Raw genomic sequence first — 24,120 nt, forward strand, 5'->3', positions numbered from 1 at the left:
CCTGGGCACTTCAACTCAAGGCTAGTGCTCTACCACTTTGAGCCACAGCACCACTTCCAGTTTTCTGGTGGTTAATTGAAGATAAGAGTCTCAGGGAGTTTCCTGCCATAGCAGGCTTTGAAATATGATCCTCAGATCTCAGCCTCCTGAGTAGCTAGAATTACAGGTGTGAGCCACTGGCACCCAGCAAATGAATAGATTTTAATGAGGGTTTTTTTTTTCAGTTCAAATTTAGAATTGAAAGAAATGATATAAAAAACTAGCATAAAAGAAGTGTTATCAAAAGTTCTTACAGGGAAAATTAGGTAAGAAAAACAGTTGCTATTCAGAGCTAACCTATGAAAACTATTAGTTACTCTGTAAAGTGACATGTGTAATTAGAATATTATACATTCTTAAGTGTGTATATGCATTATTTTTCTGCTGTTTATAACTAGGACTCTGCTGGGAGAAGTAAGAAGGCTCACCACACATTTTCTGTTCACGGAAGTATTCACCTGACATTCGACCCCCTCGCATCATTTGTTCTTCTTACTGACCACTGTCTCCTGGTAAGTGGATTCAGTTAAACATGACATGGGGGCTGGGAACGTGGCTCAGTGGTAGAGCGCTTGCCTAGCATGCATGAAGCTCTGGGTTCAATTCCTCAGTACCACATACACAGAAAAAGCCAGAAGTGGAGCCATGGCTCAAGTGATAGAGTACTAGCCTTGAGCAAAAGAAGCTCAAGGACAGTGCCCAGGCCCTGAGTTCAAGCCCCAGGACTGGCAAAAAAAAAAAAACCCAAAACCCAAACATGACATGTTTTTAGTGGATATGACAAATGCAAAGTTATAAACAATATAGTCATGGGACAAGAAAGCCGAGTCTTACAAAGAGTACTTAGTTGTTTACAAAATAAAATGCATTTAGATGGATTTGAGCTAGAAAAAGTAGAGGCAAGTAATTTGGGACCTGTTTCTAACTGCTGCCATTAAGCCAGGAAAAATAAGGAAGTTAGTTACCATGTTCCTATTTTAACTATTTCCAGTTTTCACTTCAACTCTATAAATAAGGCTTTTAACTAAGTTTTTGCATATTCTATTATTGCCGTTCCTAGGGATACATTCCTATAAATGACTCGCTGAATTGCACAGTGTCTAGCTAGCCTTGAGCAAAAGAAGCTCAGGGACAGTGCCCAGGCCCTGTGTTCAAGTCCCAGGACTGGCAAAAAATTTTTAAAAAATGCAGTCTGTTCACTGTTCCTGTCATATACTGCATAGGTGTTTCCCCTTGAATATAACTTTAAATAAAACAAAACAAATTATCTTCCTCATACAATGAAGTAGACTCTTTAATGTAGAATTATTGAATCTAATATTGGTCTAGGTAAATTCAAAAAAGGAATGCTGAGGCGAAGCAATGTTTGTTTCTCTCTGATCATATATTTCTCCTATAGAGTGATTTATTTACTAAAACCAAACTATACTTATACAACATTTCTAGTAACTAACTAGTTCTCAGTGGACACTGGCTAGGAGTTCCATAACTCAATTCTGATACTAAGTGCCAGGAGTTAGCCTGGACCCCACAGGATAATTCAATTCTCTAAGGCTGCCTTCCTCACCAATCCCCTTCAGACACCATTCATAATTCCAGGGTGTCACCTGTGCTTCTGTTCGACCAGCTTCAGTAACTTGCTAGAATGACTCACAGAGCTCAGGAAACATTTACTTACTCTATCACTAGTTTATTGTCATAGGATACAACTAGCATTGGCCAAAGGGAGATCAGGGTAGTAAGGTATGGGATTCAGGACTGAACATCCATGCCCTCCTCAGGCACAAACCGCTCTTCCAGCATCTCTGAGTATTCACAACCTGGAAGGTCGCTACACCCCTTCAGTTAGGGCTTTCAGAGAAGATATCATTATGTAGGCATGATTGATGAAACCATTACTAACTAATCTGCAACCCTTCTCCCTCCCTGGAGAACAAGAGTGAGGTATGCGTGTGAGGATGAAGTCTTCAACCCTCAGCACAAGGTTGGTCCCCATACCAACCGACCCATCCCTAAGAACTTTCCTAAAGTCACCTTAGTAACATCAACTAAGGTATGATTAAAAGGAGCTCATTCCTAACCACAGAAGACTTCACTTCTCACTCCACAGGTGTTTCAGATGTGGGAAGAAAAGCCATTATTATAATGAAGATGTTCTTATTATTTTCTGTTACTTGGAAACTAGCAAGAGTTCTAGGAGTTATGGGCAGAAGCTTGTGATGACCCACCCCAGTATCATGGATGCCATTTCCTTCTTGGGAGTGAGGCCAGGCAGAGCCTTCTGTGGAGCTGTGTTGTACGCCTCCTCATGCTGACATCTCTTTCTCTGCAGGGTCGGGTGCTGTTTGCCCTGATTGCACTGATCCAGCTCACCACTCTTATTACTTATAGGTATCTAGCATACCCAGAGCTGAAAGGTTAGTTGGGCTCCTTTTATTCTTGTGAGACTTTATTTTAAAGTAACACATAACGTCCTCTCTATTATCAAGTGATAAATAACAGTACAAATTGTCTTTGTATGAGCTTGGTAATGTGTATTCTTAAAGTATCACTCTTCTTCCATAACATTGGAAAAAAAAATCATTGTGTGTGTGTGTACGTGTATGCACGCGCGTATGTGCACTGGTACTTGGGCTTAAACTCTGGGCCTATTGCTCTTAATTAGCTTAGCTTTATTGCTCAAAGCTGATTCTCTAGCACTTGAGCAACACTTCCACTTTGGGCTTTTTGCTAGTTAATTGGATATGAATCTTCCAAATTTGTCTGCTTTTGAACTATAATTCTCATACCTAAGCCGCCTGAATAGCTAGGCTTATAGGCATAAACCATCAACACTGGATTTAAATATTTTTAGGATTTTTTTGTTATTGCTGTCAGCACTGGAGATTGAACTCAAGGCTCTGTGCTTGCTAGGTAAGCATCCTGAGCCCTTCTACCCAATAGCCCTTCTTTCATTGCATTAGTTATTTTCAAGGTGGTATATAAATATCTCTTTATTTATTTATTTATTCATTTATTCCAGTCCTGGGGCTTGAACTCAGGGTCTGGGCACTGTCCTGAGCTTCTTTTGCTCAAGGCTAGCACTCTACCACTTGAGCCGCAGCACCACTTCCAGCTTTTTCTGTTTATATGGTACTAAGAAATTGAACCCAGGGCTTCATGTCACATTCCCAGCCCCCTGGTGTCTCTCTTTATGCTCAGCCTAGCCTATTTTCCCAGTGTCAACAATTAAAGACAAAACATTAATCAAAACTTGATAAAACTGGGCTGGGAAGGTGGCTCAGTGGTGGAGCGCTTGCCTTGCATGCTCAAGGCCCTGGGTTCGATTCCTCAGCACCACATAAGAAAAAAGCCAGAAGTGGCGCTGTAGCTCAAGTGGTAGAGCACTAGCCTTGAGCTGAAGAGCTGAGGGACAGCGCCCAGGCCCAGAGTTCAGGCCCCATGACGGGACCCAAAAAAAAAAACTTGATAAAACTTAAGTAGTAAATATATAGTTTTGAATTACATGCATAGAGCAGGCTATAAAAAAGTTGTAAAGAAGTTGGCCTTAATGGGATACGTTCTACTTTTCCTGACAAGTGTCTGTCTCTGTGTTTCCTGGCTATATCTGCCAAATTACTGAACTCTCATGCTGATAAAATAAAGAATAATGAAAGTTAGATGATAATTACTAATACGCCTTTCAGAGGAATGTGGACTTTCCTCCTTTTTTTATTACTTTTTTTTTTAAAGAGTGTTCACCCAATAGCCCATGCCCTATAATCCTAACTATTCAGGAGGGTGAGATCTGAGGATCTCAGTTAGATGCCAACCCACGCAGATAAATCCAAGATATTCCAATCTCAAATTAATCAGAAAAAAGGGGGAATGGAGGTGTGATACAGTGCCAGCTGTGATTTAAAAAAAAAAGAAAAAAGCTGAGCAAGATTGAGACACTGGGTTCAAGCCCCATAAAGGCAAAAAAAAAAAAAACAACCCAAAAAACAAATAAATAAAAACTAACCCCAAACAAAACAAAGCAAAAAGAAATTGAACTTTACATGTGTTCACTGGATTTTTTTTTAATTTATCCTATTTAGAACCTCCAGGATTTATAAAATTGACTTCATTTTCTCTTCATGTTTTGAGCAAAATAAACATCTTCTACTATTCTGTGTTGTTGCTGACCATGTATACAGTGTTCGGTAAGTAAATTAATAACCTTGAGACTGAAGAATTCTGCTACAGAATATATTGAGAATTTAGGTTAAAGAATTAGTCTTTTGAAGGTATAACAAATGGAACATGAATCCTTTATGAATCATGTTTTGTGGAAACAAACTTCTTTCTAAACATGCTTAAAAGGACACATCACAACTAAGTTAATTTAATTAATACTTGTATGGAAATATAATAGAAGACAAACTTAAGTTCATGGGGTTGGAGGCATGTCTCAGGAGGTACAGCATCAGCCAATGAGCTCAGACAGTGAAGGACAGCATCAGATGAAGTTTGAATTCCTGTCTCAGACAAAAAAACAGAACAAAACAAAACACTTCAGCCTAAATGCCACACCTCAGAGCAAGCTTACTCGACTACTTTAAGATTCTTATCCTCTTTTTAATCACGTTTTATACCTTTATCAGAACCTCTGTGTTTATTAACTCTTTTCTTGTTAAAATATCCATTGTTACCTTTTCTCTTGTTCACGTCTGTGCTCATCACCAAACTCAATGTTTTTTTTTTATTTTTAATTTTTTATTGTAAAGATACTATACAGAGGGTTACAGTTACATGAGTAAGGTAATGAGTACACTTCCTATCGAGCATTGTTACCTCCTCCATTGTTTTCCCCCTACCATCCCCTCCCTCCCTACCTTCCCCGAGGTTCTTTTTTTTTTTAATTGTGATTAAGTGATTACATAATTTCCCAAATTTCACAGTATTGTGGAATAATGATGCTCATTTAAAGTCACAAGTTCATTCTAACTTTCCTGGAGCAAATTGTCTATCACAGTCTATAACATATAATGGTGTACACATATACACCGTACATGTGATCAGCAGCATGGGGATATTTAGTAGTGGTTCGACCAGATGAGTGGGAATTCTTTGTTTCTTAAGTCCTGTTAGTTTTGTCGTATCAACTAACACTTTGGATTTAGCATTCACTTATCAGGGAGACCATGTACCGTTTGTCTCTTTGCTCTTGGCTTACCTCGCTCAACATGATTCCTTCTAGCTCCATCCATTTCCCTGCAAATGCCATTATTTTGTCATTTTTAATGGTTGCATAATATTCCATTGTATATAGATGCCACAATTTTTGGATCCATTCATCTGTGGTGTTTCCATATCCTAGCTATTGTGAACAGTGCTGCAATAAACATGGAGGTGCACGTGTCCTTGTATATTGGTTCCTGTTGTTCAGGGTAGATGCCTAGAAGTGGTATGACTGGGTCGTAAGGGAGGTCAATCTTTAGCTTTCTAAGGACCCTCCAGACTGCTTTCCAAAGTAGTTGTATAAGTGTACATTCCCACCAGCAGTGTAATAAGGTTCCTCTTTCTCCACATCCCCTCCAGCATTTGTCGTTGGCTGATTTGTGGATGTGGGACATTCTGACTGGGGTAAGGTGGTATCTCAGGGCTGTCTTTATTTGCATTTCCTTCACCACCAGGGATGATGAACATTTCCTCATGTGTTTCTTTGCCATTTTTATTTCTTCATTTGAGAAGTCCCTCTTTAGTTCCCTTGCCCATTTAGTAATTGGTTTGTTAGGTTTGGGAGGATTAGTTTCTTGAGTTCCCTGTATATATAGGATGTTAACCCCTTGTCTGATATATTGCTGGTAAATATTTTTTCCCAATTAGTTGGTTGTCTTTCTAGCTTGCAAACTCAATGTTTTGTGCACAATTCATTGAATATTTACCAGAGTGTGACTTTTTGTTTTTGTGTTTGTGCCAGCACTGGGGCATGAACTTAGGATCCTTGAACTCTTATTTGGCTTTTTCCACTCAAGGCTAGCACTCTACCACTAAGCCACACCTCTACTTCTGGCTTTTTTCTGGTTAATTGGAGACAAGAGTCTCACAGACTTTGGTACCTGGGCTTGCTTTGAACCTGGATTCTCAGATATCAGCCTCTTGAGTAGCTAGAATTACTGGAGTGAGTCAACAGTGCCCAGCTAGTGTGTAAATCTTAAAAATTCATCTCAAAAGATGGAAAAGCAGGGCTGGGAAGGTGGCTTAGTGGTAGAGTGCTTGCTTTGCATGCATGAAGCCCTGGATGTAATTCCACAGTACCACAGAAACAGAAAAAGCTGGAAGTGGTGGTGTGGCTCAAGTGGTAGGGTGCTAGCCTTGAGCAAAAAGCAGCTCAGGGACAGTACCAGGCCATGAGTTTAAGCTCCAGTACTGAAAAAAAAAAAAAGAGAAGCAGTTGAACTATGAGTTCAAGCATATCTGAGATTATCTGTTATACTACTATGCCCACTACTATTTTTTTTTTTTTGGTTAGTCGTGGGGCTTGAATTCTGGGCTTGGGCGCTATCCCTGCACTCTTCAGTTTAAGGCAAGCACTTGAGGGCTGAAGCTATTTTCTTTCTTTCTTTTTTTTTGGGGGGGGGTCCAGTCGTGGGGCCTGAACTCTGGGCCTGGGTGCTGTCCCTCAGCTCTTCAGCTCAAGGCTAGCGCTCTATCACTCACTTGAGCCACAGCGCCACTTCCAGCTTTTTTTCTTTTTGCTTATGTGGTGCTAGGAATCGAACCCAGGGCCTCAGGCATGCAAGGCAAGCGCTCTACCACTGAGCTACCTTCCCAGCACCTGAAGCTATTTTCTATATATAAGATTTGCTGTAGCCGGGCGCCGGTGGCTCACACCTCTAATCCTAGCTACTCAGGAGGCTGAGATCTGAGGCTCACTGTTCAAAGCCAGCCCATGCAGAAAAGTCCATGAGACTCTTATCTTTAATAAACCACCAGAATGGGCTGCGAAGGTGGCTCAGTGGTAGAGCACTTGCCTTGCATGCATGAGGCCCTGGGTTCGATTCCTCAGCACTAAACAAAAAGAAAAAAGCCGGAAGTGGCACTGTGACTCAAGTGGTAGAGCACTAGCCTTAGCTGAAGAGCTGAGGGACAGCGCCCAGGCCAGAGTTCAGGCCCCAAAACTGGATCCAAAAAACAACAAAAAAAAAAAAACCCAGAAAACTGACGTGCTGCTGTGGCTCAAGTGGTAGAGCGCTTGCCTTGAGCTGAAGAGCTGAGGGACAGTGCCCAGGCCCAGAATTCAAGCCCCATGACTGACAAAAAAAAAAAAAAAAGCTTCAGCAGAGTACCTCTTTGCCTCTTAATTAAATACTGCTGTACTCTATTAAGGCTATTATTGCAACAGAATATTAAAATTTTTATAGTGTGTTTTAAACACATGCTTGCAGAACCTACAAGCTGTATTTTTATTCCCTATACTCAAAATTATTTTGTAATTCCATGAAGTGTATATCGAGCAAATAGTTTCTTAGGATGTCAGATATAACCTAGTGATTAGCAAAGCAGAAATGTTACAAAGTAAAATGCTACTAGATGGCCAGTCTTGTATCTCTTGATTCTTCTTCTTCTTTTTTTTTTTTTAATCAGTTGGGGGGCCTGAATTCTGGGCCTGGGCACTGTTCCTCAGCTCTTCAGCTCAAGGCTAGCGCTATACCTCTTGAGCCATAGCACCACTTCCCACTTTTTCTGCTTATGTGGTGCTGAGGAATCAAACCCAGGACCTCATGCATGCAAGGCAAGCGCCCTACCACTGAGCCACCTTCCCAGCCCCTCTCTTGATTATTCTAATATGTATATTTCACGATGTATGTAAGCAGAGTTATAGCTCTTTAATCTTCTCTATTGCTTTTCTCAGGACCATGGTTTTTTGGTGAAATCATTGATGGCAAATTGGGTTACTGCTTTTCCTTTGGGATGTTTATTGATGGACATTTCCTACAAGGCAGCCTAACATTTATAAGTGGGATTCTCCAGGTAAGAAGCCAGACATACAATCTAAGAAGATATACATCTCATTGGATCCATTGCATAACAGTTATGAATTAGATACAAAATCTCAACCTCATGACAGTAGCTCAGGACTATAATCCCAGCTACTCAGGAGACTGAGATTTGAGGACTGCCATTCAAAGACAGCTGGGGCAGATGCTTATCTTCATAAAACTACCAAAAAGGCTGGAAGTGCAGCTGGGGCTCAAGTGATAGAGTGCTAGCCTTGAACAAAAAAAGCACAGGTATAATACCTAGGCTCTTGAGTTCAAGCCCCAGGACCAACACAAAATTCCCAAAAGTCTCAGTAATCTTATTACTTTACTTATAAGATACTCTAATAATTGGTGTTTTTGCCTCCTTTGTTTTTGCAATATTCCTGTGTATGCTTGAGCTTATCCAAAAGGCCATTTGTATGTTGTGTTACAAGTGTGATTAAAACATTAAAAACCAGACATCTTACCATAAGACAGAATGTATCATACTCACAGGAGCCACCAATAATGACCCCTTCCAGGTTTTGGTCTACTAATGGTTCTTTTCTGCTTCTTTTTCCAGTTAGTGTTTTTTAACATACCCTTGATGGCTTATCTGTGTTGGAGTCTGCTGCAGCGATGCTTTGGTCACAACCTCAGATCTCATCTCCACCAAGGAAAATACTTGAAAATCGTACCTGTCCACTTACTTATGCTACTGCTGTACATCTGGCAGATTTATTCCTGCTATTTCCTTCATGTGACATATGGCACTGTTGCACTTTTATTCTCCCCTTTGCGGACCTGGTTGACATTGCTTACACCTGTACTGGTTCGTCGTGTGTGGACACTGAATTCTGCTACATTTGGAACCTTCATGGTGCAGTTAAAAAGCCATCTGAGCTCCTGAAAGCTGTATCCCACCACTAGCAGATGGGCAGAAGTCTAACCTCCACATCTGTAGCCCCGGTCCCTGTCCCAATAACAGGTGGAAGGCCACTATGAGTGGGAAAGCTTCGAGGAGCTACTTACAGGTGAACACCTGCACGCAGGAGAAATTACTACTGAGGAGTGAACTGCAGAAAAGTCTAAATAATGACTTGATTCCTTCCTCCCCTAAGGTGGCACAGCTAGCCCTAGTCAAGGGCATCCACTGGGTGAGAGCCCGGTGTGTGCCTGGCTGTGTCTCAGGCCCACTGGGTTTGTTAAGAGTTCTTCCTTGTAAGGGATCCAGCTCCAGGGCCTGGAAATCAGCAGGTGTCAAGGCCACCGTTTTTGGCATTGGGAAGCTGGGTGATCTTGGGTCAAACCCTGACTCTCCCTGAGGTATCAGTCCCCAGCCCTGTCTTCCCACAGGATTATGGGCTTTGCGCTGCCTTAGTCGTGGGGGGGGCGGGGGAGGGTGTCTGCAACTAATCAAATAAATGAATGAATGACGAATAAGAAACAATCACGGACCTCAGCCTCGCAGTGTAAACCAAGCCTCTGGGAACCGGAAGGTGACGTTGAGCGCGCGGGGGGCGTGGCCAGATCTTGGGGCGGAAGGGGCGGGGCGAGGAGGGTTGTTGCCGGAAGTGGAGCCGCCACGGCGAAGCTTCGGGCCTCGGCGAGCGAGCGACTGACTGACTGACATGGCCGGGGTCGCCGCGGTCCCCGCCCGGGAGCAGCTCCAGCACCTGGCGGCGGAGCTGCGGCTGCTGCTACCGAGAGTGCGGGGTGAGCTGGCGCAGGGGGACGGGCCGGGGCGGCGTTCGGGGCGGGCGGAGGACGGGGCTCCGCTCACCTCCGCCTTTCCCTCGGGCCGCTGCGCCCCTCTCCCCCCACCCTTCAACCCGGACACTGCCAGTCGGCGAAGCCCAGGAGACCGCCGGGGAGTTCCAGCGGGACGCGTTCTGGAGGAGACTCAGTGAGTGCCTCCTGTCGGGGGGACCCCGGGGACCCCCCCCCCGCCCCGCCTCCCTCCCACCTCCTCCCCGCCTCCCTCCCACCCCCTCCCCGCCTCCCTCCCACCTCCTCCCCGCCTCCCTCCCACCCCCTCCCCGCCTCCCTCCCACCCCCTCCCCGCCTCCCTCCCACCTCCTCCCCGCCTCCCTCCCACCCCCTCCCCGCCTCCCTCCCACCCCCTCCCCGCCTCCCTCCCACCTCCTCCCCGCCTCCCTCCCACCCCCTCCCCGCCTCCCTCCCACCCCCTCCCCGCCTCCCTCCCACCCCCTCCCCGCCTCCCTCCCACCCCCTCCCCGCCTCCCTCCCACCCCCTCCCCGCCTCCCTCCCACCCCCTCCCCGCCTCCCTCCCACCTCCTCCCCGCCTCCCTCCCACCTCCTCCCCGCCTCCCTCCCACCTCCTCCCCGCCTCCCTCACACCTCCTCCCCGCCTCCCTCCCACCTCCTCCCCGCCTCCCTCCCACCTCCTCCCCTCCTCCCTCCCACCCCCTCCCCGCCCCCCTCCCACCCCCTCCCCGCCTCCCTCCCACCCCCTCCCCGCCTCCCTCCCACCTCCTCCCCGCCCCCCTCCCACCTCCTCCCCGCCTCCCTCCCACCTCCTCCCCGCCCCCCTCCCACCTCCTCCCCGCCCCCCTCCCACCTCCTCCCCGCCTCCCTCCCACCTCCTCCCCGCCCCCCTCCCACCTCCTCCCCGCCTCCCTCACACCTCCTCCCCGCCCCCCTCCCACCTCCTCCCCGCCTCCCTCACTCCTCCCCGCCTCCCTCCCACCTCCTCCCCTCCTCCCTCACACCTCCTCCCCGCCGCCCTCACTCCTCCCCGCCCCCCTCCCACCTCCTCCCCTCCTCCCTCCCACCTCCTCCCCGCCCCCCTCCCACCTCCTCCCCGCCTCCCTCCCACCTCCTCCCCTCCTCCCTCCCACCTCCTCCCCGCCTCCCTCCCACCTCCTCCCCGCCTCCCTCCCACCTCCTCCCCGCCCCCCTCCCACCTCCTCCCCGCCTCCCTCCCACCTCCTCCCCGCCTCCCTCACACCTCCTCCCCGCCTCCCTCACACCTCCCCGCCTCCCTCCCACCTCCTCCCCGCCTCCCTCCCACCTCCTCCCCGCCCCCCTCCCACCTCCTCCCCGCCTCCCTCACACCTCCTCCCCGCCTCCCTCCCACCTCCTCCCCGCCCCCCTCACACCTCCCCGCCTCCCTCCCACCTCCTCCCCGCCTCCCTCACACCTCCTCCCCGCCTCCCTCCCACCTCCTCCCCGCCTCCCTCCCACCTCCCCGCCTCCCTCCCACCTCCTCCCCGCCTCCCTCACACCTCCTCCCCGCCTCCCTCCCACCTCCTCCCCGCCTCCCTCCCACCTCCTCCCCGCCTCCCTCCCACCTCCTCCCCGCCTCCCTCCCACCTCCTCCCCGCCCCCCTCACACCTCCCCGCCTCCCTCTCACCTCCTCCCCGCCTCCCTCACACCTCCTCCCCGCCTCCCTCCCACCTCCTCCCCGCCTCCCTCCCACCTCCCCGCCTCCCTCCCACCTCCTCCCCGCCTCCCTCACACCTCCTCCCCGCCTCCCTCCCACCTCCTCCCCGCCTCCCTCACACCCCCTCCCCGCCTCCCTCCCACCTCCTCCCCGCCTCCCTCACACCTCCTCCCCGCCTCCCTCCCACCTCCTCCCCGCCCCCCTCCCACCTCCTCCCCGCCTCCCTCACACCTCCCCGCCTCCCTCCCACCTCCTCCCCGCCTCCCTCCCACCTCCTCCCCTCCCTCGCACCCCCTCCCCGCCTCCCTCGCACCTCCTCCCCTCCTCCCTCCCACCTCCTCCCCGCCTCCCTCACACCTCCTCCCCGCCTCCCTCCCACCTCCTCCCCGCCTCCCTCCCACCTCCTCCCCTCCCTCACACCTCCTCCCCGCCTCCCTCCCACCCCCTCCCCGCCTCCCTCACACCTCCTCCCCTCCCTCACACCTCCTCCCCGCCTCCCTCCCACCTCCTCCCCGCCTCCCTCACTCCTCCTCCCCTCCCTCACACCTCCTCCCCGCCTCCCTCGCACCTCCTCCCCGCCTCCCTCACACCTCCTCCCCGCCTCCCTCCCACCTCCTCCCCGCCTCCCTCCCACCTCCTCCCCGCCTCCCTCCCACCTCCTCCCCGCCCCCCTCCCACCTCCTCCCCGCCTCCCTCCCACCTCCTCCCCGCCTCCCTCCCACCTCCTCCCCGCCCCCCTCCCACCTCCTCCCCGCCTCCCTCCCACCTCCTCCCCGCCTCCCTCCCACCCCCTCCCCGCCTCCCTCCCACCTCCTCCCCGCCTCCCTCCCACCTCCTCCCCGCCTCCCTCGCACCCCCTCCCCGCCTCCCTCCCACCTCCTCCCCGCCTCCCTCACACCTCCTCCCCGCCTCCCTCACACCTCCTCCCCGCCTCCCTCACACCTCCTCCCCGCCTCCCTCACACCTCCTCCCCTCCCTCACACGTCCTCCCCGCCTCCCTCCCACCTCCTCCCCGCCCCCCTCCCACCTCCTCCCCGCCTCCCTCACACCTCCTCCCCGCCTCCCTCCCACCTCCTCCCCGCCTCCCTCGCACCCCCTCCCCGCCTCCCTCCCACCTCCTCCCCGCCTCCCTCACACCCTCTCCCCGCCTCCCTCCCACCTCCTCCCCGCCTCCCTCACTCCTCCTCCCCGCCCCCCTCCCACCTCCTCCCCGCCCCCCTCACACCTCCTCCCCGCCTCCCTCACACCTCCTCCCCGCCTCCCTCCCACCTCCTCCCTGCCTCCCTCACACCCCCTCCCCGCCTCCCTCACACCTCCTCCCCGCCTCCCTCACACCTCCTCCCCGCCTCCCTCCCACCTCCTCCCCGCCTCCCTCCCACCTCCTCCCCGCCCCCCTCACACCTCCCCGCCCCCCTCCCACCTCCTCCCCGCCTCCCTCACACCTCCTCCCCGCCTCCCTCCCACCTCCTCCCCGCCTCCCTCCCACCTCCCCGCCTCCCTCCCACCTCCTCCCCGCCTCCCTCACACCTCCTCCCCGCCTCCCTCCCACCTCCTCCCCGCCTCCCTCCCACTTCCCCGCCTCCCTCCCACCTCCTCCCCGCCTCCCTCCCACCTCCCCGCCCCGCCTCCCTCCCACCTCCTCCCCGCCTCCCTCACACCTCCTCCCCGCCTCCCTCACACCTCCTCCCCGCCCCCCTCCCACCTCCTCCCCGCCTCCCTCACACCTCCTCCCCCCCGCCTCCCTCACACCTCCTCCCCGCCTCCCTCACACCTCCTCCCCGCCTCCCTCACACCTCCCCGCCTCCCTCACACCTCCTCCCCGCCTCCCTCCCACCTCCTCCCCGCCTCCCTCCCACCTCCTCCCCGCCTCCCTCCCACCTCCCCGCCTCCCTCCCACCTCCTCCCCGCCTCCCTCCCACCTCCCCGCCCCGCCTCCCTCCCACCTCCTCCCCGCCTCCCTCACACCTCCTCCCCGCCCCCCTCCCACCTCCTCCCCGCCTCCCTCACACCTCCTCCCCGCCTCCCTCACACCTCCTCCCCTCCCTCACACCTCCTCCCCGCCTCCCTCCCACCTCCTCCCCGCCTCCCTCCCACCTCCTCCCCGCCTCCCTCCCACCCCCTCCCCGCCTCCCTCCCACCTCCTCCCCGCCTCCCTCACACCTCCTCCCCGCCTCCCTCCCACCTCCTCCCCGCCTCCCTCCCACCTCCTCCCCGCCTCCCTCACACCCTCTCCCCGCCTCCCTCACACCTCCTCCCCGCCTCCCTCACACCTCCTCCCCGCCTCCCTCCCACCCCCTCCCCGCCTCCCTCGCACCCCCTCCCCGCCTCCCTCGCACCCCCTCCCCGCCTCCCTCACACCTCCTCCCCGCCTCCCTCACACCTCCTCCCCGCCTCCCTCACACCCCCTCCCCGCCTCCCTCGCACCTCCTCCCCGCCTCCCTCACACCTCCTCCCCGCCTCCCTCACACCTCCTCCCCGCCTCCCTCCCACCTCCCCGCCTCCCTCCCACCTCCTCCCCGCCTCCCTCCCACCTCCTCCCCTCCCTCGCACCCCCTCCCCGCCTCCCTCACACCTCCTCCCCGCCTCCCTCCCACCTCCTCCCCGCCTCCCTCCCACCTCCTCCCCGCCTCCCTCCCACCTCCTCCCCGCCTCCCTCACACCTCCTCCCCTCCCTCACACCTCCTCCCCTCCCTCCCACCTCCTCCCCTCCCTCGCACCCCCTCCCCGCCTCCCTCACACCTCCTCCCCGCCTCCCTCCCACCTCCTCCCCGCCTCCCTCCCACCCCCTCCCCGCCTCCCTCCCACCTCCTCCCCGCCTCCCTCCCACCTCCTCCCCGCCTCCCTCCCACCTCCTCCCCGCCTCCCTCACACCTCCTCCCCTCCCTCACACCTCCTCCCCGCCTCCCTCCCACCTCCTCCCCGCCTCCCTCCCACCTCCTCCCCTCCCTCACACCTCCTCCCCGCCTCCCTCACACCTCCTCCCCGCCTCCCTCACACCCCCTCCCCGCCCCCCTCCCACCTCCTCCCCGCCTCCCTCACACCTCCTCCCCGCCTCCCTCACACCTCCTCCCCGCCTCCCTCACACCCTCTCCCCGCCTCCCTCGCACCCCCTCCCCGCCTCCCTCACACCTCCTCCCCGCCTCCCTCACACCTCCTCCCCGCCTCCCTCCCACCTCCTCCCCGCCTCCCTCACACCTCCTCCCCGCCTCCCTCACACCTCCTCCCCGCCTCCCTCACACCCCCTCCCCGCCTCCCTCCCACCTCCTCCCCGCCTCCCTCACACCCCCTCCCCGCCTCCCTCACACCTCCTCCCCGCCTCCCTCCCACCTCCTCCCCGCCTCCCTCACACCCTCTCCCCACCTCCCTCGCACCCCCTCCCCGCCTCCCTCCCACCCCCTCCCCGCCTCCCTCCCACCTCCTCCCCGCCTCCCTCCCACCTCCTCCCCGCCTCCCTCGCACCCCCTCCCCGCCTCCCTCACACCTCCTCCCCGCCTCCCTCCCACCTCCTCCCCGCCTCCCTCCCACCTCCTCCCCGCCTCCCTCCCACCTCCTCCCCGCCTCCCTCCCACCTCCTCCCCGCCTCCCTCCCACCTCCTCCCCGCCCCCCTCCCACCTCCTCCCCGCCTCCCTCACACCTCCTCTTGGCCTCCCGGGAACGCCTGGCCGCGCCCGGCTCCCGAGGCTCCCGAACGCGCCGGGGTGGGGAGTTGATGGGCACTTCGCCATCGAAGCCTGTGCAGCGCAGCCGCAGCCGCTCCGCACTTACTCCTTCCTCTGCCAACCCTCCAGAGGAGGCGGCCGTGAAAGTGTCCGGGGAAGCCACCACCCTCACCGCGGTCTTCTCTCGACTTCCTGCGCCCTCGCCTTCGCCTTCTCCACAGGTGGGATCCTCGGGCTCCCTCCTCACCCCTTAGGAATCTGCTCCTTCTCCCTGCACCGTTTCTACTCTCTAGCCGGGAGAGTTACTTTCCTTATCTGTCACACCACGGGAATACTAAATGCCTCAGTGCCGCCTGGCATAGAGGAGGTAGGGCTAATACATCCAATCTATTTTTATTTAATCCGTAATATCTAGACGATAGAAAATTCAAGACATCTAAGGGTGCTAAAATGTGTCTATCACCCCACTCAAGTCCCTTTTCATTTCCTTATGTATTTTACACATCTACACATTCGCGTTCGTTTATGGATCTGCCCCTGGTTCTCTTTACAAAAATATTAGATCGTATTGTAAATGCAGCTCTTGGACCACCCTTTTACTTTGAAAGTTTTGTGAAGGATTTATTTTAGTATTGCAGGGTTTTAGAAAAGGACAAACATTTCCTGTTCCTCATGCAGGAGCAGAGAGTTAGACTCCTGGACTGTCCTTTTAAGAATAAACAATATAGCTTGAAAAAAAAAATATATAGCAGCACTTAAAAAATTGCCAAAATGGCTGGGGATGTGGCTCAAACGACTGCCTAGTCAGCTAGGGCCCAGAGTTCATTCCCTAGTACAACAACCTGGGGTGGGGGAGGGAGGGAGGGTTGCTCAGTTGTTTATAATGAATGGCTTATCTGTGCTTGAGTGTTGCTCTAATGCCAGATTCCCATAAAAGATCTATGCATTCTGAATCACTGTACTTACCTCATCTCAAACTGGTAGCAGTTTGTCAGCTGATACCAATTTAGACCACATTTTACTAAGTACTGGTTTAGAACTTAGCAATGGCACAAGGAAAGAAAGACTAGAAAATCAATGATAAGGTAAACAGTCAATATTTGGCATCATTCTGTCCATGTTAATTATCTTTAGTTACATATTGTAATTCTATTGTGAGATACACACACACACACACACACACACACACACACACACACACACACGCACTTAAGCCTCCCTACTTGGTTAATGGTCCTATATAAGGGTTGTTACTTTTTGTGAGTTTTTTGTTGTTGTTTGTTTTTTTTGTTGATGGTGGTCATGGGGCTTGAACTCTGGGCCTGGGTGCTATCCCTGAGCTTTTCAGCTCAAGGCGAGGGCTCTACCACTTAAGCCACAGTGCCACTTCTGGTTTTCTGGTGGTTTATTGGAGATTAGATTCTCACAACCTCTCCTATCCAGGCTGGCTTTGAACTGCGATCCTCAGATCTCAGCATCCTGCGTAGCTAGGATTATAGGCGGGAGCCACTGGCGCCCAGCTACTTTTCTTTTTTTTCTGTAAAAGGCCAAATAGTAAATAATTTGGTCTTTTTAGCTACTCACCTGTGCCTTAGAAGTATAAACATAACAGTAGACAGTATATAAAACAATGAGCTTGCCTGTGTCTAATAGCATTTTGTTTACAAAAACTGACAGTAGATCTGATTTGACCTTTGGGCCTTAGTTTACCTAACTCTTGACCTAAGATATGGTGACCATCTCATGACATATCATGGATATCTTTGAATATAGCATAGCAGCAATAAGTTTTCCTGCTGTTGCTTAATGCTTTATTGAGTTGTTAGCCAGTATCTGGGGTCCAGCTAACTTCTTTCTGGTATGGGATGACTCTCAGTAGGACTTCCAAAGCCCTACTATGATACTGTTGCTATCGTATAGATGTCTGCTCTCTTCCTCAGTAGGTGGGTTGACTGTATTAATCTAATTTATTCTCTCTTGTTTTTTTATTCCCTTTTTCACTCTGGAACTGATCTGTCACTTTGTAGGAAACCCAGAGAATCTGTGAGCAGGTCCATGCTGCCATCAGGGCAATTGTTGCAGTGTACTATTCTCTTCCTAAGGATCAGGGTAAGTCACTATGTGTATATTAACATTGGACGTATAGGATAAATCTTTGCTAAAATAATGGATTATATATATAGATACTTTTATCTTGCTCCAATGTAAGTATTTAGCTTCTTCCATAGAATGTAGCCAGTGACAATTTTATAAAGTAAGTAATCTCTGTATGCTCCTTTAGTAAGGTATAAATGCTCTAACTTTCCATTTCCCCCGGGCTTGCCTGAACATAAGACTTTCACTGGTTCTTTCCTCTCCAACCCATTCTGTTGCAGGAGCTAGCTGAATCTCAGCTCCATACCTAAGTCACATCTATTCTCTTCTACTTAATCATATCACACCCTATTTCCATGTTCCTTCATGGTTGTTTCCACCAGCCCAGCCTGTAAGTTTATGCCCTAATTATAATCATGCCAAATTATAAATGAATATAGATCTTAAAGATTATTCACACATGGTTTAGATTCCCAATGTATTTTCACATTTATCCAGGCTCAGTGTCTCTAATGAACGAATGCATGTTGTCATCGAAAGATTTTATTCTAAATCTCTTGAAGAACAGCACTAAGGACTGGTGGGAAGGACAGAAAAATGACATAGGAATATAAGAAGACTTTTGTGCTGGCTCTTTATCTAAAGCATGTTCTGTACTACTTTGAATGGTGACATTTTAGAAGGGGCTTAAGCTGCTACCCTTTGTGCTTGGCCACAGGGATCACCCTGAGAAAGCTGGTCCGCAGCTCTGTTCTGGACATCATGGATGGCATGGCTCAGCTTGTGGAAGTGCTTCTTACCACCCCAGCTCAGAGGTAGTGATACCACAGTGTGGGTTAGCAGTTAATGGATTTCCTTGACTTGGGGAGGAAAGTCCTCCTGACAGCAAAGTTATTGCTAGCTGAGTGGGCATCATTGGTTCACACTTGTAATCCTAGCTACTCAGGAAACTGAAATCTGTGGATCACAGTTCAAAGCCAGACTAGGCAGGAAGTCTGTGAAACTCTAATTTGCAATTAATCCTCAAAAAAACTAAAAGTAGAACTGTGGCTCAAGTGATAGAGCTTTAACCTTGAGCAAAAAATGCTAAGGAACACACACGCACACACACAAGAAGTTATAGCTGAGAATAACGACTAGCAGGAAAGAGCGTTTTACAGAAGAATCTCGTTTACTGATATTTCCTTATTGATTCCATTCTTCAGCCCTGAGAACAATGACCTTATCTCCTGCAACAGTGTCTGGGCTGCATGTGAGCAAGTGCCTCGAATACCAACAGGTGGGTAAGAGTGTTAGGGGCACCACTGACTGCTCACAAATGCAGAGCAACCTCTTGTGTCTAGCTCCTAGTTTTGTGACATGTTTATATTTTAATTTCTATAGAAATAAGTGGAAAAATATATATGTAATTTAACATTAATATTAATATGTAAGTACTGATACTTTGCCACACCTTATCTTTTTTTGGCAGTGAGTAAAGAAGTGGGGTAGAGGAAGGAGGGGAAGGGCCAAAGGACAGAAACGATAGGAAATCTTCTTAACACTCTTTCTAAGTAGCAGGGGATATTTTATTTTAAACTACTACACTCTATTGACCTGGATATTTTCTTCAAAAGAAACAACATTGGGCCAGGCACCAGTGGCTCATGCCTATAATCCTAGCTACTCAGGAGGCTGAGATCTGAGGATGGAAGCCAGCCCAGACAGTAAAAACCATGAGACTTTTATCACCAATTAATTGCCAAAAAGCCAGAAGTGGAGCTGTGGCTTAAGTAGTAGAGCACTAGCCTTGGGCTAAAAAGAGTTCAGGGATAGCACCCAGACCCTGAGATTAAGCCCCAAGATGGGCACACATAGAGGAAGGAAAGACAGAAGGAAGCAAGCAAGCAAGCAAACATTGTTGATTGCCATTTGCAGTCTTACAAGAATTATTGTTTTTTTTTCCTCTAATTCTAATGTTTTTATTTTTCACTCACAGATAACAAAGCTGCAGCCCTTCTTATGCTGACCAAGAGTGTAGATTTTGTGAAGGATGCACATGAAGAAATGGAACAGGTAAGCCGGGCGCTGGTGGCTCACGCCTGTAATCCTAGATACTCAGGAAGCTGAGATCTGAGGATCACGGTTCAAAGCCAGCCCAGGCAAGAAAGTCTGTGAAACTCTTATCTCCAATAAACCAGTAGAAAGCTGGAAGTGGCACTGTGGCTCAAGTGGTAGAGCATTAGCCTTGAGCTGAAGAGCTGAGGGACAGTGCTCAGGTCCAGAGTTCAAGCCCCATGACCGACCAATAAATAAATAAATAAATAAATGGAGCAGGTAAGGGAAGCTCTGTCTCTGCTTATTGGAAGGCAATTCTTGATGAGGAGATGAGAATTGGTCATAAAGAGGGAGTTTCCCAAGCACAAGAAATAAGTCCATTCTCCTGTCCCATGTTCTGTGTTTTCTATCTCTTATGCTATGCTGCTGTGTAGGGTAGTGCCATTCCTCTCTGCTCCATTGCTAGACAAGGAGATTGATAAAGTGATTGAACTCTAGCCATTACTGATGTGGATACTGAGGTGGACAACTCAATTGTGGTCCTAAAAACATAATAGGACTTTTTATTTCATTGGTCTATATGATGGCGTGTCTTAGGCTGTCGAGGAATGTGATCCTTACCGTGGCCTCTTGAATGATTCTGAGGAAGACAACTCTGACAACCACAGTAATGAGGATGATGCATTGGGGTTTCCAAGCAATCAGGACTCATATTGGTCAGAGGAGGACCAAGAGCTCATAGTGCCATGCCTTGCACTGGTGAAAGCATCCAAGGCCTGCCTGAAGAAAATTCGGCTCTTAGTGGCAGAGAATGGGAAGAAGGACCAGGTGGCCCAGCTAGATGACATTGTGGATATTTGTGATGAGATCAGCCCCAGGTAAGTACATTTCTTACTTGAGAGTGAGAATGTTTTAATACCAGCTTGTGCTGTCACCCCAAGGTTTCACCCTAGTTTTAAAAATATTTTGAGGGCTAAGAATGTGGCTTAGTGGTAGAGTGATTGACTAGCATGCATGAAGCCCTGGGTTTGATTCCTCAGTACACATAAGCAGAAAAAAGCTGGAAGTGGCGCTGTGGCTGAAGTGGTGGTGCTAGCCTTGAGCAAAAGAAGCTCAGGGACACTGCCTAGGCCCTGAGTTCATCTCAGGACTGGCAAAAATAAATGCAAATTAAAAAAAATATGTTAAACTGTATAGGAAAAGTACTTCAGTGATAATTTTTACAGCCTTCATTTGTATTCATCTATTTTCTTTCTTTTTTTTTTTTGTTTTTTGTCCGTCATGGGGCCTGAACTCTGGGCCTGGGCTAGTCCTCTACCACTAGAGCCACAGCGCCACCTACAGCTTTTTCTGCTTATGTGGTGCTAAGCAATCAAACCCAGGGCCTCATGCATGCGAGGCAAGCACTCCATCACTGAGCCACCTTCTCAGCCCCTATTTTCTTTTCTTTTCTTTTTTTTTCCTATACTGGATTAGTTCTTTTTTGTGTATGTGTCAGGCCTTGAACTCATAGACTTGTACTCTCACTCAATTTTTTTCTCTCACAGCTGGCACTGTACCACTTGAGCTACACCTCTAAGTCTTTTTTTTTTTTTTTTGTCTTTGTGGGGCTTGAACTCAGGGCCTGGGCACTGTCCCTGAGCTCTTTCACTCAAGGCTGGTGCTCTACACTTTAAGCCACAGTGCCACTTCCAGTTTTCTGGTGGTTAATTGGAAATAAGAGCCTCCTGAGTAGCTAGGATTACAGGCAGGAGCCTGCCTTGACATTAACATTTTTAAACAAAACAGATTAGATTGTCTTATAGAACCTCCAGCCATTTGAACTTCTGATTATTTTGTCATTTCTGGAATAGTCACTTTTTCCTTAGTCATATCCAAGTGGAAACAACCACATTGAGCTTGTTGCCTTGTGTTAATGCGTATTTTTTGCCTTCTGCTTTTAGTGTGGATGATTTGGCCCTGAGTATATATCCACCTGTGTGCCAACTCACTGTGCGACTCAATGTAAGTACCAGCTTTTAGGGGAGTAGCTACAGACCTAATTAGTAGAATTTATTAGTCATTATTGTGCATATTGTCATACTTGGAGGCAAATATAACAGTAATGTTACAATTTTTCATGTGTTTGTGTTGGACAAATAGTGGCTTAGTTGAATTATAATTGCCATGAGCTGTGTTCTGTCTTCTATAACCACCTGGGTAATATTTGGAATACCACAAAGGTCTTAGAAAATGCTGTTTTGAAAAGAAAACCTGAATTACAGCTTGGGTTTTTTTGTTTTCATTTTTGTTGTTAATTAGTAATACCTGAATTTGAAATTGCAAATTCCTAGTTTCTGATCTAGGCAAGTGTAAATGTTCCATCAACACACTCTGTTCTAATATGAATTCTTTGGGTAATTTATCTGATTAATTGAGTTCTTTCTAAAGATCTGACTTTATTGTATTCTTTCAAATACTATGCCTTTTACTAGAGTTGTTTTCTTTTAAAATCTCCAGTTCTTATCCCCAATGGGATTGAAAAAAAATAAAACTGCCCAGTGAACTTATATTTTGTAGTCAGATGTAATAGTTCTGATCTTATATATCCATTCTAATTAATTTCTGGAAGTTATATTTGCCAAATATATATTCATTATATAATGTTCAGACACCTTGAACAGAATAGGATTCTTTGGGGAGCTGTTTTTTGTGCTCCCTAGGCAGGTATTCTACCTCTTGGGCCACATCTCCAGTCCTTTCTTTTTTCTCTTTCCTTTCTCATTACTTTTTTTTTTTTTTTGTCTGCATAGTAACTCTTAAAAACTTGACTTCTTCATGGACTAGTGGGTGCTCCATGTCTACCCCAATAAAGTATCTTTCCTACTTAAAAAAAACAACAACAAACTAATTTGACTTAAGAGCAGTATGTTCTTCTTAGTTATCCCAAACACAATATCTACAATATCTACTATGCTTACATATGTATTATGAATTATAGCATCTTTATGGGGACTAGTAATATGGTTACTAGTGGTAGAGTGCTTGCCTAGCAGGCATGAAGCCCTGGGTTCAATTCCTCAGTACCACATAAACAGAAAAAGCTGGAAGTGGCACTGTGGCTCAAATGGTAGAGTGCTAGCCTTGGGCAAAAGAAGCTCAGGGACAGTGCCCAGGCCCTGAGTTCAAGTTCCAGGACTGGCAGAAAGAAAAAAAAAACTTTATGTTGTTTTGCTTTTTTTGAGGAAATTAAACCCTGAATTCCACGCGTTCTACATTTGTGTTCTGTCACTGAGCTACAACCCTGGCTCCCTATCATAACTTGTTATTGATGTTCTTAAAATTCTTACTATGGCTCTTTTTGGGGGGTTATTGTTTTAATGACAAATGTACATTAGTAATTTCTGCTTGATACTATGAGAAATCAGCAATAGAGAAAAATTTAGGTTACATTTCTTTTTCTGTTCTGTTTTTCAGCCTAAAAATACTTAATTTTTTATTTTTGTTGGTCATGGGGCTTGATCTCTGGGCCTGGGCACTGTCCCTCAGCTCTTCAGCTCAAGCTAGTGCTTTACCACTTGAGCCAAAGTGCCACTTCCGGGTTTCTGGTGGTTTATTGGAGATAGTCTCACGGAGTTTTCTGCCCGGGCTGGCTTTGAACATGGTCCTCCAATCTCAGCCTATTGAGTAGCTAGGATTGTAGGCGTGAGCCACTGGTGGCCCAGCTAATTTTTTAAAACATATACATTATTTTGTAGAAACAGTTATAATAAGTTTTGCATGTATGTTTGATATATATAAACATAGGTCCTTTAAGATATTTGCACTTTCTTTTTCTTTTGATGAAAACCTCAGGATTAACTTCTCTCTCTCTTTTTTAGTCTGCAAAACTTGTATCTGTTTTAAAGAAGGCACTTGAAATTACAAAGTAAGTGTAAAGACTTACAAAAGCCCCAGGGGCTTTTGAGAAAAAACAAAAAAACTGTCTATCCAGCCATTCTCACTAAGCTCCCATTTTACAGAGTGGGGAAGGGTGAATATGGAGTTTTCTTTCAGTTTCAGCTGTGGAGCAGCTGAGTTCCTATGTGGAATCTTGCCATTTCTCTCTATAGATTCTTCTTTATGCTTTCCTTGGGGTAGATGTTCTCTTGATGCTACTAAATTGAACTTTTCTTTCCCCTGCTTCCTTTGCAGAGCAAGTCATGTGACCTCTCAGCCAGAAGATAGTTGGATCCTTTTACTCATTAATGCCATTGATCACTGCATGAATAGAGTTAAGGAACTCACTCAGAGTGCAGCTGAATTATGAGTTTCAGGCTCGTTCTTACTCTTTTCTTTCTTTTACATTCACACCCAGGTCCCAATATCTGCTTTTAAGTAGAGCTAGAATAATTGCTGGATAGAAAGGGAGTTGCTGTCCATTATTTAATAAAAAAACTATTATCAGAGATTATTGGCTATCCAGATTGGCAGTTATTTATAAGCCATATGAGTGTGACGTATTTTTGTGCTAAATACAAAAGGTAATTGCATAAGTTTGTTCCTGAATTTGCTTTCAGAGATTCCTAGGGAAGCTGCCTTATTCCTAATTTGCAGTAACATGTATTGTTTCACTGCTGAAGGTGTTGATGTTAAAATGCCAAAGATGAGGCTCCTTTCAGGGTTTCTTTGAGAAATGCAGTCTGTTGAAACCAGAACCTTTCTTCCTTTCTTTTGGTGTGGTACTAGGGTTTGAATTTAGGGCCTTGCACAAAACCTACTTTCAGTACTTACATGGTATTCTTAGCCATAGTCTTTCTGATTATTAGCCCACCTTATTCCATGCCTCTGAAATAAATTGGTATTGTGCTAATTTGATAGATGTGTCCACTTTATTGAATAGATTTGTTGCATATGTTTGTATTGTTTTCTTGTG

General features: G+C 49.2%; 2 protein-coding genes across 2 annotated transcripts in view; both read left to right on the forward strand.

Moving 5' to 3' along the window:
- Tmem62 (transmembrane protein 62) overlaps positions 1 to 9,462 on the forward strand; it is a 28,634-nt gene extending 19,172 nt beyond the window's left edge. Inside the window, exons 10-14 of the mRNA XM_042687847.1 lie at positions 438 to 551; positions 2,372 to 2,456; positions 4,119 to 4,223; positions 7,919 to 8,037; positions 8,611 to 9,462. Coding sequence (XP_042543781.1) covers positions 438 to 551; positions 2,372 to 2,456; positions 4,119 to 4,223; positions 7,919 to 8,037; positions 8,611 to 8,937 — 750 coding nt within the window. The 3' untranslated portion in view covers positions 8,938 to 9,462. The remainder of the gene's footprint in view (positions 1 to 437; positions 552 to 2,371; positions 2,457 to 4,118; positions 4,224 to 7,918; positions 8,038 to 8,610) is intronic.
- Positions 9,463 to 9,604: 142 nt separating this feature from the next.
- Positions 9,605 to 24,055, forward strand: Ccndbp1 (cyclin D1 binding protein 1). Its single transcript, XM_042687652.1, has 11 exons — positions 9,605 to 9,743; positions 9,874 to 9,933; positions 15,225 to 15,316; positions 17,123 to 17,204; positions 17,908 to 18,004; positions 18,395 to 18,468; positions 19,168 to 19,244; positions 19,824 to 20,104; positions 21,170 to 21,230; positions 23,087 to 23,133; positions 23,400 to 24,055. The coding sequence occupies exons 1-11, from the start codon at positions 9,659 to 9,661 to the stop codon at positions 23,512 to 23,514; spliced, it is 1,071 nt and encodes a 356-aa protein (XP_042543586.1). The 5' UTR covers positions 9,605 to 9,658; the 3' UTR covers positions 23,515 to 24,055.
- Positions 24,056 to 24,120: the final 65 nt, after the last annotated feature.

This window comes from Dipodomys spectabilis, unplaced genomic scaffold, assembly GCF_019054845.1.
Source record: "Dipodomys spectabilis isolate Male_0828 unplaced genomic scaffold, ASM1905484v1 ptg000108l, whole genome shotgun sequence".
NCBI classification, from domain to species: Eukaryota; Metazoa; Chordata; class Mammalia; order Rodentia; family Heteromyidae; genus Dipodomys; species Dipodomys spectabilis.